We start from the raw sequence: 13,439 nt of genomic DNA on the forward strand, positions 1-13,439 counted from the left end.
TTTAATTTGCAGGCTTATCATATCCTATTATATTAGCAGCTCCTAGAAGACCAGTTGTGATCACAAGAGAGAGACTGCTGTGCTCGGTGTAATGGAGAGGACTACAAAGTCCAGCAGAGTGACATGGAACTGGAGGGGAGAGTGTGGAGCACCCAGTGGAGCAGCAACCGTGCTGGTGGGAATATACTTGTTTGTAAGCACTGGGAAGGCCCTAGGAAAGACCTTAAAGGGTTAAACAATTGCCACAATCTCTCCCACAGCCTTAGTCCCATCCCTTCGAGGCTGCCAGAGGTGCTGGAGGTGGAGGATTTTGCAAGAAGCTAAAGATCTTGTGTGAGCAAGTGTGTGTAGGAGCCGAGAAATTCAGGTTTTCTGGTTATTTGTATCCTTACCTTATCTCTCTCATTAAGTTCTTTGAGGAGAGGTTCTGAGTTCTACTCATGTCTGTAGTATCTCCCAAAAGTATGATCCCTAGTCTGGGTAAAATGCTATGGGGTGGAGTCTGATGCCTAGTAGAGAAGCAGTGGTACCAGGAAGAGCAGACTTGTTCCAGAGCACAGGTGACATTCTCCTGCCCCACCATCCCTGTAGTATAAATATGTTACTCATTTCTATCCCGTAAGGGCATCTAGCCCAGGGCTTACTATTTTTTTCTCATTTTTCATCTTTATTGAGTTTGCATACCATGAATTCACCTTGTTTTACGTGTACAGTTTGAGCTTTAATAAATTTATGCAATTATGCAACCATCATTACACCACATCATTTTAGAACATCCCCAAATTTTCCCTTGTGTTCCTTAGCAGTCATCCTTGCTCCAACATTCAGACCCAGGCAACCACTGATGTGCCTTCCTAGTTTTGACTTTTCTCATTTTAAGAATCATATGTTGAACTTAATGTCTTTCATTGAGTATGTTTTAGATTCATCCTTTGGTGACATGTACCAATATTTTGTTCTTATTTGGGATTAGTTACAAGTCTGAACTCATAAGAGTTTACTGCTAATATGTAAGGAAACCAAATCTCTTGATATTCCCATCCTACAGTGAAGGTGAGAAAAGAATAATAAAAATGCACTTAATCATTTGTGTCTTTGATAATGTGCAATTTTCAATTTGCAAGTGTTACTATTTTGATTTGGGACAATTCCCACTACAAATTCTAAATCATGAAAGGGTTTCATGTCACTAACTAAATAGCAACAGAGTGTTAATATTTATGTCTCATAAAAAGTAAAATTGATAACCAATGAACTGCATTAAAAACTAGTTTATTCTTTTTTATTCCTGTGTCATATTCCATTGTATAAGCCACATTTTGTTTACCCAATTGCTAACCGATGGATATTTAGGTTGTTTCCAGTTTATTTTATGAATAATGTTTCCATATACATTCATATACAAGTCTTCGTGTGAACATATGCTTTCACTTATCTTCGGTAGATACACAGGAGTGGAATTGTGGGGCCATATGGTAAGTGTATAGTCTTTATTGATTTAAAGTGCCTTAACATGAATTAACCTGCAGGGGCCTGAAAGTAAGCCCTGTGGGAATGGAACACATGATCAGGGACATGAGATAATTCTAAGGGAGATTACTGAGAAGAGAGGTAGAAATGCACTAAGAGATAAATTCATCTACTTCATAATTTGTACCTCAATATTCAGGAAGCCTAAACATTTTACTGCTGCAAAACTGCCTCACTCTATTATAATTATAGAACTGCACATTGACCCCAGCACACAATATTAGGCATGTGTGGGTGGACAAGTACAGTGATTTGGGCATAAAAAGGCACCTAAATCTGAACAGCCTACATGGTTGTCCACTTTTAGGGAGCCATTAATTTAATCATGACAAGAATTTGCTTTAACAAATAACTGCACTTAAAAATTTCAGTTGGAATTTCTACTATTTATAGAGCCTACCATTAAACAGTTTGTATTTATTCTAGCTGATCTCTGCAGAGGCCATTCTGAATAGTCTCCCCTTGAAATATGAAACTGTACTAGAATTATAAGGGAGAACAGAGAACTCATTGACAACAGAAATCACTATTAATAGATCAAAATACACCACAAGTCAAATTGTGTCCTCTTAAAATTGATCCAATCCAGTTAATTAGATAACAAAGAAATCCATCTTGTTTCCCAGCAAAAGAGAGAGAGAGTGTGTGTGTGTGTGTGTGTGTGTGTATCTGCCTTGGGTGGGTGGCTCAGTTGGTTGGAGTGTAGTCCCATACACCTAAAGGTTGTGAGTTCAATTCCCGGTCAAGGCATGTATAGGAGGCAACTGATGGATGTTTCTCTCTCATCTCTCTCTCTCTTCTCTCTCTCTCTCTCTCTCTCTCTCTCTCTCTCTCTCTCTCTCTCTCTTCCTATCTCTATAAAAATCAATAAAGCAATACCCTCAAGTGAGGATTAACAGAAAAAGAAGAAGCTTCTGTAATTAGAGACTTATAGGTTGAGAAATCCAGTTATTTATTTTTCAGTTCTCAAATATACAACCAGAATTAGCACTTGAGTTATAGGCAAAAAGTTTATCCACTTTACCTTTCTCCCATTGGAAAGATCACCCCAAACATCTTGGGTATTTGAGCGTAGGTACCCAAGAGTTCAGTAGATCTGGCTTACCAGGGACTGAAAAATATAGAGAACATTTTTGAAGTATCCATCACAATACAGAATTCATTTTTTTAATATAACTTTTTATTGATTTCAAAGAGGAAGGGAAAGGGAGAGAGAAATAGAAACATCAATGATGAGAGAGAATTTTTGGCCCTAACTGGTTTGGGTCAGTGGATAAAGCATCAGCCTGCTGACTGAAGGGTCCCAGGTTCAATTCTGGTCAAGGGCACATGCCTGATGTTTCTCTCTCATATTGATGTTTCTATCTCTCTTTCCCTCTCCCTTCCTCTCTGAAATCACTCTACACTAATAATAGACAAATATGTAAATTGACTGTACCCCTTGATGCCTCACAGCCAATCAGGAGGGGATATGCAAATTAGTGGGACAAAGATGGCAATGGTCATGGAGCCAGCCTGAGAGGGCAGGAGGCTGGGGTCACCCCCAGCGATGGAGGAAGCCAAGCTTCTTGCCCACCTGGGCCAGCTGCCAAAGGAGGGGCCTGTGGGCAGCAGCCACAGATCAGGCCAGAGCGAGCGGGAAGCTTGGGTCATCCAGGCTGGCCGCTGAGGGAGGGGCCTGAAAACAGCCCTCAGCCCCTCACCCAGGCTGGCCAGGCACCCCAATGGGGACCCCCACACTGAAGGGGTTGTGGCTAGCCTGAAAACACCCTCAGCCCCTTACCCAGGCTGGCCACACCCCAATGGGGTGAGGGTTCCCGCTGGGGGGGCCTGGCCAGCCTGCAAGCAGCCATCAGCCCCTCACCCAGGCTGGCCAGGCACCCCAGCGGGGACCCCCACCCTGAAGGGGGTGTGGCCAGGCTGAAAACAGCCCTCAGCCCCTCACCCAGACTGGCCATGCCCCCCCCCCAGTGGGGACCCTCACCCCATGGGGGTGTGGCTGGCCTACAAACTGCCCCAGCCCCTCGCCCAGGCCAGCACTGTCCACAGTGGGGACTCCCACCCTGATCCAGGACACCCTTCAGGGCAAACCAGCTGGCCCCCACCCATGTACCAGGCCTCTATCTATACTAATAAGAGGGTAATATGCTAATTAGACTGGGAGACCTCCCAGAAGACCTTCCGGATGTTCTTCTGGACAAAGCCATGGTGGTGGGGCTGAGGTAGAGGCAGTTAGGAGCCAAGAGGGGAGGGCAGTTGTGGGTGATCAGGCCGGTGGGGGGTGGGCAGTTGGAGGTGAGCAGGCCAGCAGGGGGGCAGTTGGGGGTGAGCAGGCTGGTGGGGAGGGCAGATGGGGGCGAGCAGGCCGGCAGGCAGAGTGGTTAAGGGCAATCAGGCAGGCAGGCAGGTGAGCAGTTAGGAGCCAGCAGTCCCAGATTGTGAGAGGGATGTCCCTGTGGGATCGGGCCTAATAGAAAAATATGTAAATTTAGGCCCGATCCCACAGGGACATCCCCTGAGGGGTCCCAGATTGGAGAGGGTGCAGGCTGGGCTGAGGGACACCCCCCTCGTGCATGAATTTCGTGCACCAGGCCACTAGTAAAGATATATTTTGAAAAGAGAGAGAGAGAGAAAATAATTTATCAGCTGCCTCCTGCACGCCTGCACGCCCCACACTGAGGATCAGGCCCGAAACCTGGGCATGTGCCCTGACCAGGAATCAAATCCTGACCTCTTGGTTCATAGGTTGATGCTCAACCACTGAGCCACGTCAGCTGGGGGAATTCCTTTTTCTTTAATGAAGGCCAACAAAGCCCTAGCTGGTTTGGCTCAGTGGATAGAGTGTTGGCCTGTGCACTGAAGGGTCCCGGGTTCGATTCCAGTCAAGGGCACTTGCCTGGGTTGTGAGCTTGATCCCCAGTAGGGGGTGTGAAAGAGGCAGCTGGTTGATGATTCTCTCTCATCATTGATGTCTTTCTCCCTCTCCCTTCCTCTCTGAAATCAATAAAAATATATTTTTAAAAAAAACACGGCAGAAATATCTCTTCGACCTCAATATTAGGAAAAGCCATGCTTCTCGACAGAAGTTTTCCCACTGCAGACACAGCTGATTCTCACAGCCAGTTGGCCTGGAAGTCAAATCCCCCTAGTATTAACTACAACAATCAAGGCTTAACTACAACAAGATGGCGCACAAAGACCACTAGGGGGTGCACCAAGAAAGCATAAAAAATGTGGAGACAAAGAAACAGGACAAAACTGTCAATGGAGGATATTGAGTTCAGAACCACACTTTTAAGGTCTCTCAAGAACTATCTAGAAGCCGCCGATAAAGTTACTGAGATCCTCAAGAAATCTAATGAGACCCTCGATGTTATGATAAAGAACCAACTAGAAATTAAGCATACACGGACTGAAATAACGAATATTATACAGACTCCCAACAGCAGACCAGAGGAGCGCAAGAATCAAGTCAAAGATTTGAAATACGAAGAAGCAAAAAACACGCAACCAGAAAAGCAAAATGAAAAAAGAATCCGAAAATACGAAGATAGTGTAAGGAGCCTCTGGGTCAACTTCAAGCGTACCAACATCAGAATTATAGGGGTGCCAGAAGATGAGAGAGACCAAGATATTGAAGAAATAATGACAGAAAACTTCCCCCACCTGGTGAAAGAAATAGACTTACAAGTCCAGGAAGCGCAGAGAACCCCAAACAAAAGGACTCCAAAGAGGACCACACCAAGACACATCATAATTAAAATGCCAAGAGCAAAAGACAAAGAGAGAATCTTAAAAGCAGCAAGAGAAAGAAACTCAGTTACCTACAAGGGAATACCCATATGACTGTCAGCGGATTTCTCAACAGAAACTTTGCAGGCCAGAAGGGAGTGGCAAGAAATATTCAAAGTGATGAATAGCAAGAACCTACAACCAAGATTACTTTATCCAGCAAAGCTATCATTCAGAATTGAAGGTCAGATAAAGAGCTTCACAGATAAGGAAAAGCTAAAGGAGTTCATCACCACCAAATAGGTATTATATGAAATGCTGAAAGGTATCCTTTAAGAGGAAGAAGAAGAAAAAGGTAAAGATACTAATTATGAACAACAAATATGCATCTATCAACAAGTGAATCTAAGAATCAAGTGAATAAATAATCTGATGAACAGAAAAAAAAAAGCCATGCTTCTCTTAAACAACTGGATTATTTTTATCCTACATAAGTAGTTCTCAGAGTGTGGTTCCCAATTAGCATCATCTGTATCCCCTGGGAACTTGTTAGAAATGCAAATTCTCAGGCTTCACCCAGAACTAACAAATTAGAAACTCTGGAGGTGAAACCCAGCAATCTGTGTTTTGATGAGCATTCCTGGTGATTCTGATGCAAACTAAAATTTGAGAGAACCACACTTCTGTGTAACTGATGGCTGAAACCCTTGTGCCAAATTTGCAGTCTCTCTCTAGCAACTGTTTTCTAATCCCTCTCTCTAACTCTTTAGAGGCAGAGAAGAGTTCTTCAGCATCCTCAGATCTCCAGCTCCTTGGAGATTTAAAAAAAGATTTTGCTAACACTAAGTGAATTGGACAGAATCAGGAAACCCAACTTTAGAAAAATGCTAATTTTTTTTCAATATCCACTACTTCCTTCAAATTAAAAGGCTACATTAAATTGTATTACAGCTGCTTAATCTATAGCCAAGTAGTTGGTTTTGAAAACCTTGGATGATGATATTGACCAATTGCGCACTAAAAACAAACAAACAAAAATATGTCATCATTTTGTATAGGCTAAGTGCCCTGTAACTTTAACTACAAAAGACATGGTTATGTTTTATGGGTGAATTATAAGGTAAAAGAAGTAGATATAAAAACAGATGTATTTAAACTATCATGATTTGCTTGTTAGGCAGGAAATCTCTTGTTCTTTGGTTAATAAAACATACAGAAAACCTAAGTCCACAATGCCAAATGAGGAAATATGACTTATGGTCAGGAACTGTGTTTTTCAGCTCTTGTCACTGATTTTTAATCTTTTGGAATAGAGAGATAATCTATTTCATCTCAGCTACAGAATACTTGTGTGACCTTGCATGAGATATTTTCCCCCTCTGAACCTCATTTCTGCCTCTGAAAAAATAGATTGGATATTATCATCTTTCAGGTCACTTCAATCTCTGACATTCTGAGATTCTATAATTCTAGAGATAAGAACTCCATTGCATCAACAGCACCCCAATATCGCTACTCTCTCCTGACCACTCCTGACTAAAAGGAAGAAGGAGGAGGAAAGGCAGGCTGGTGGCTGCAGGCTGATGAAAAGCATGCCTGAGATTTTTGGAATCCAGATGATTTTGGAAATCACTGGCAGGCTTTGTTTCTTGCTGTGTGGCTATCAGTTGAGGTGTGAATTGGGAGATACTGTTTGCTCTTTGCTAAATGATATGTAGGAATCCCAGAGAGATTTTATCATTAGCTTTGTGAGAACAAGATATGAACCATGAAATTACTTAAGTGTATATACTAAAAGCTAAGGGATTTGGTTTTACCCAAACTTTTCCCTTCCCCATTCCTATCAAAAACAGTTATTTAGCTGAGTAATTCAAGCTTTAGAGATAATTTCATAAACGGTAGAGGATAGGTATGGTTTAGGGGGTTCAAATTAATGAGATAGTTGATTCAATTCATGCAATTCGCTTTCCCTGTAGAATTTATTACAACTATTCTGTCAGTATAAAGAGCCATCTTTCTTTGCCCCTCTTGTTCACTGGCTAGCTTTCATTTCACTCCCCAGGCTAATTCTTATATGGGTATATTTATAAGCACCTTACTACAAAAAGTTTCTCCTAGCTGAGAGATTATCCTTTGAAATTGATTACTTCAGAAAATATTTTTAGCAGGTTATATTATTAAATGCCTTCAAACTGCTGGCTGCCCAGTCCCAAATACCCCCTCTCCCACCCCATTTACACACACATAAATCACATAGTCACATTTTCTGTAACAAGGGCCTTTTCTTGCAGGTACTAAGGTAAATTGTCCTCATTTTCTGCCTCCTTCCATTGATATCATCTACATTCTCGTCACCTCTGGAGTAACCTATGACATTCCTTCACTTAAAAAGAATAATTTTCATTCTTATAAGTCTTTCTGTGTCAGAACCTCAAGCTGTGTTCTGTGTTATTTTGTTTTGTAATAAGGAAGATTCATTATAATCATTTCTAAAGAAAAAAATGCTAAAAAGCATTTAAAAATAAATATCTTTAAAACAGACAGTCAAACAGTAAAAACTGTTTTATTAGGACATTTAGGGGCAAAGAAACTGGTGGTTTGCCTGCATTTTCATCTCATCAAAATTGCCTTGCAATTGTGCAGTGCAGCCCAAGTAATATGCACAAAGTAGGGAATTACCATGTGTCAGAACAAGGTGATAAGCCCAGGTCACCTGAATTATCCCTCCTTGGAGATGACATCAGCCCTGTCAAAATGTGAGCGACGTTTGCTTCAGCACCTCACTGATATGAAATCTAGAGAAGTGGATTCAAGTTTGTGCTTCAGGGGACATACATACTTATTTATCATGCAGAAGAATACATTAGACCATCTTCTGATTGCAAAAAGTGAATGATGAGCCCCAGTAGAAAAGTAACAAGATCTATATAGATTTTTGTGGTTTGATATGGAAACAGAGTGATTCTAATAAACAATAGGTATTATTCTATACTATCTCGTTATTCATAAGATTCCCCAACAGGGAAGAACAAGCAACTGCAGAGCATTTCCCAACCCCCCCTCCTTCTGTCACAGAAACGCCAATAAAACTCCTCCACCTCTGACTCTTCAGTGCCAGATTCGTAAGCACTTAGCCAAGCATGCTGGGAGACACAGAACAACTGAAGGAAAGCAGTATCCGGATGTCTTGAATTTGCTTGCCATTCTGCTCTGTTCCTCTACCATCTCATAACTAGATGTGGGCATTAGACGTGACAGGCAACCACACTTGAACTGAACAGAAGAAATATTAAAAGCACAGTCTTCAGAAGAAATGCCTCAAAGACAGCTTCAGTCACCTAATCAGACTTTCATTTCAATCACAAATGACACAGAATCATCCAGCTCTGTTGTTCCTAATGATACCAAAAATAAAGGATGGACCAGAGACAACTCTCCAGGAATAGAAGCATTGTGTGCCATCTATATAACGTATGCTGTGATCATTTCAGTGGGCATCCTTGGAAATGCTATTCTCATCAAAGTCTTTTTCAAGACTAAATCCATGCAAACGGTTCCAAATATTTTCATCACTAGTCTGGCTTTTGGAGATCTTTTACTTCTGCTAACTTGTGTGCCGGTGGATGCAACCCACTACCTTGCAGAAGGATGGCTGTTCGGAAGAATTGGATGTAAGGTGCTCTCTTTCATTCGGCTCACTTCTGTTGGTGTATCAGTGTTCACCTTAACAATTCTCAGCGCTGACAGGTAGGTTTCTTTTCTCAGTTATATTTGCCAGAGTGTGAAATGAGATGAAAAAAGGAAAGCTTGTACTTAGCATTCACTGGCTATTCTGCTTTTCTCATACTGTAAGCTGGATGTAAGATTGATAAATTGGCATTTAAAATAAAAGTTGGTGTAAGAATGTTAAATTCCTGTGTTAGCATCAGAGGAGAGGTTGAAATTGTATCTTTTAGGGATAATGTTTTCTCTTTGAAGTGAAATTTGTTTGCTTGAAAGAATATGTGAACGATCCCCGATCCCCCCCCACACACACACACTCCCCAGTTTATAACGGAAAATTGTTCCAGGTGTAAAAGAAAAACAATTCATGCTTTATACGTTAGTGCAGCCTAGTGGTGCAATATTGTCAACATTTAAAAATCAGCCTAAGTGTGAAATTGACCACATATGCATTACTGACTACTGGAAGACCAGTAAAAAAATAAAAAAATACATGTATCTAATTTACTTTAAATTCATCAAATTAATTAGTGGCAGAAAAACAGGGAGGTTTTCAGCTTCCTGATAACTCAGTGTAATATCACCACTTAATTGTATTTGTTTTCTCTATAAGCATTCAATGACATTTTTGCTTCCAGAGAAATAAATTAATCTTGTTTAACTTTTAGATCTCTATGTATAAAGCATGTGAAAACCTCTGGCAGTTAGAGTGTTCAGGCTCTGTTAGGATATTTTCAGTCTAAGTATTATGTTTTTCTGTATTTCTATTGTAGAATGGTAACTGAAAACATAAAATTGAGGCTCTAAATGTTAAAAGTGATGCTTAAGAAAGTCGGCAAGAAGCCTATAAGTAATCAATGCCTGGCAATACCAGAAAGAATAGCTTCTTCAGATTCTGGAATCTGAAAGGAGGAAAAGCTTTCCTGGTGCCTTTTTTTTTTTGGTCCTGATTTTTTATATTCTATCTGAGGACAGATTTATTGAAAGGCTGTAGATTTTTAAGGTGGATATGTCAGAATAAAGAGGCATCTTTGCATGGGCACAAGGTTTCTGATTTCACCCTCGCTTTGCCCCAAATCTACGTACAACAGGCTTGGGCAACAAATTAGCACTTTTCAACAGGGAAGAAATTAACCCTCTCCTCTTTACTGCATAAATTCATAGAATTCTTTTCTAGTAATTCATGACTGCTCACTCATGAAGAAAGTAGAATTAGGTTTAACATCAGTCACTTATATTAAAAGCATTTTTAGAATACTTAAGGTAATACACAGGTAATGAATTAATCTCCATCACATATAAAATTATGCTGGGAAAAAGCTTATTTGTCCTAAATAGAAGATCTACACATAAAACTATAAAACTGCAAACCTGCAATATCTCATACTGAATAAGGGAAGCGGTGATTGACACAAATAAAAAATACTGGGATGTATAATGTGTATTTGAAACCACAACTAATTCCAGGTGGTTAATGTTGACTTAGATATATACATTTGGATAGGAGTAGAACTGGATGACCACTTTTAACCCTGAGTCTGTAATTTTAATATTTATTTGATCTTTGCCTATGCTTATGTGTTCCTAGATACAAGGCAGTCGTGAAGCCTCTGGAGCGACAGCCCTCCAATGCCATCCTGAAGACCTGTGCCAAAGCTGGCTGCATCTGGATTATGTCTATGATAATTGCTCTACCAGAGGCTATATTTTCAAATGTATATACTTTTCGAGATCCCAACAAAAATATGACATTTGAATCATGTGCCTCTTACCCTATTTCAGAGAGGCTCCTGCAAGAGATACATTCTCTGCTGTGCTTTTTAGTGTTCTACATTATTCCACTCTCAATTATCTCTGTCTATTATTCTTTAATTGCTAAGACTCTTTACAAAAGCACCTTGAACATACCTACTGAAGAACAAAGCCATGTCCGCAAGCAGGTATGTATTAATCAGGACTCATTCATGAATTTATTTATAAGTGAAAGGTCCTAGTTTAGCACCTGTGAGCAATAAATACAATAGCAGTATGGAATTTTGTTATGGTCATGGGCTCTGGAGTCTGTCAGACCCAGAATTTAATTCCAGCTCTATCACATACTAGCTGAGCGATCTTGAGCAACTTACTTAACCTCCCTGAGCCTCAGTTTCCTGGTCTGTAAAATGAACATGGGGACTAGACGTTCTATATGAAATGCTTAGCATAGTTCTTGGTGCATAGTAAGAATTCAATAAATAGTAGAACTACTACTATTAGAAACGGGGTAGCTGAAGTTTGGGAGCAGTCAAAATTATTTACATAATGGAATAATGAGGAACATTATACAAGGTGGTTCTATAAAGAGAAGTATATTTTGTTTTAAAAAGTGTAACAGAATGATAGAAAAACACAGGATGATAGAACTGGCAAGAAGCCATAACATTATTCAATGCAAACCACTTACACACAGATGAGTAAACTGAGGTCTGCAGGTATGAAGTGCCAGTGGCAAGAGAACACAGTGACTCACAGAAGCTTGTTTAAGACTATTGCAAGAAAGTTTAAAAGAAGAAAAAAGACTATTGCAAGAGCCAGGTGTGCTCTCCTCCCATAAATATTAACAGACTAAAAAGAGTATTGCCAAAACATTGTTCCCTTTTTAAAAATGCAACAGGATTTCTATATTTCTTGGGGGAGAGGGAAGATTCCATTTATCTCTTGACATGTTTGCAGAGCTCAGCGCCTTTTTTGGAGCTGGTTCATTTGGATGGTTAAACAGTGGTGCTCATTAGGCTAAGTTGCATATTTAATGCCCATGTGAGGGCATTAAATAGTAGTTCTACTATTTATTGAATTCTTACTATGCACCAAGAACTATGCTAAGCATTTCATATAGAACGTCTAGTCCCCATGTTCATTTTACAGACCAGGAAACTGAGGCTCAGGGAGGTTATCTTTGCCCTGTGACTACACACAATGTCTTCATTTCATCTGGTTCGTTTTTCTTATTAATAAGTGTAGGATTGGCCCTGACTGGCTAACTCAATTGGAGAGCATCGTCCCCATACGCCAAGGTGTGGATTCAATCCCTGGTCAAGGTACACACAAGAAGCAATCAATGAATGCACAAATAAGTGGAACAACAAATCAATGTGTTTCTCTCTCCCCCCTCCCCTCAAAATCAATAAATTAAATAGGTGTAAGATTATTTTCACACATGAAGAAGGAACATTGATATTTACTCCTTTGACTATATATTTAGAATTCCTACAGATTAAAAGCAATTTTTGGTACCAACTTGACAACTTTCATAAACCCCAGAATAATATTCCAACCTAGTCAGCCTCTGCTGATATGGTGAAAGCAGTCTTGTATAGTATCTCTCTATTGTTAATTTAATTAAAATTTCCAACATTTCATAACACTCCTTGAGATCATTGGAGACATCCTAGAGTACCTCAAAACCAGGGGTGGGAGTCCCTGAATTGGAGCTAATGAAACCAAGATCATGGGTTACCATGTGTATTCTATAGCCACAGGCTGCCTTCCCACACATCCCAGGCAGTTATCTCTATAAACGCATGTTTAAAGGGACATCAGCTTGTTGACTATACATTTCTAGGTAAATCTAGAGAATGGCTTTTTTAAATCTGCCAGCTAAATGAATTTTTTCTTTTGCCATTTTTCTTCCCTCTTATAGATTGAATCCCGGAAGAGAATTGCCAAAATAGTGTTGGTGCTGGTGGCTCTGTTTGCTCTCTGCTGGTTGCCGAATCACCTCTTGTATCTTTACCACTCATTCACTTATCAAACCTATGTGGACCCCTCTGCCATTCACTTTCTAGTCACCATTTTCTCTCGGGTCCTGGCTTTCAGTAATTCTTGTGTAAACCCCTTTGCTCTTTACTGGCTGAGCAAAACCTTCCAGAAGCATTTTAAAGCTCAGTTATTCTGTTGCAAGGCAGAGCTGCCTGAACCTCCTCCTGAAGATACCCCTCTTGACAACCTGTCTGTGATGAGAAGGGTCCCCTGTGCTGGGAGCACGCAGGTGTCTGAAATTAGTGTGACCTTGTTCACTGGGTGTAGTGTGAAGAAGGAAGATGACAAAGTCTAGCTTTTAAATTAAATTGGTATTTTTTTCCTCCCAGCGTGTGTATCCGATTCTGAGCTGTGTAGGTGTATGTTGTCAGGAATTTTGTTGTTTGTAAATTGTGTTGAAATCTTAGGAGTGAGGACCCTTATAAGTAAAAGACAAACCATGATTTTTTAAATGTACAAATATTAACGTTATTGGGCTTTCTAAATAAAATTAAGCCCCCTAGGTTAGAAAGATACATTTATATATGTCAGTGTGTCCTAAGGGAGCTTGCATAGAAGGGAAGGTAAAACGAACAAGAAAACATTTTAAAGTCTAATTTGTTTCCATCCCATCTATAATGCTTTTAATTTCCCATCTATTCCCATGATTTTCATAA

The 13,439-nt window shown here is 40.3% G+C and overlaps 1 protein-coding gene across 1 annotated transcript; it reads left to right on the top strand.

Annotated features, from left to right (window-relative positions):
- Nucleotides 1-8,575: 8,575 nt before the first annotated feature.
- Nucleotides 8,576-13,078, top strand: BRS3 (bombesin receptor subtype 3; the record flags this gene model as incomplete). The annotated part of the gene is made up of 3 exons (XM_081080975.1): nt 8,576-9,009; nt 10,574-10,925; nt 12,665-13,078. 3 exons carry the CDS (start codon nt 8,576-8,578, stop codon nt 13,076-13,078), a joined length of 1,200 nt encoding a protein of 399 aa, XP_080937101.1.
- Nucleotides 13,079-13,439: the final 361 nt, after the last annotated feature.

Source organism: Myotis nattereri (assembly GCF_964212035.1).
Source record: "Myotis nattereri genome assembly, chromosome: X".
NCBI lineage: Eukaryota > Metazoa > Chordata > Mammalia > Chiroptera > Vespertilionidae > Myotis > Myotis nattereri.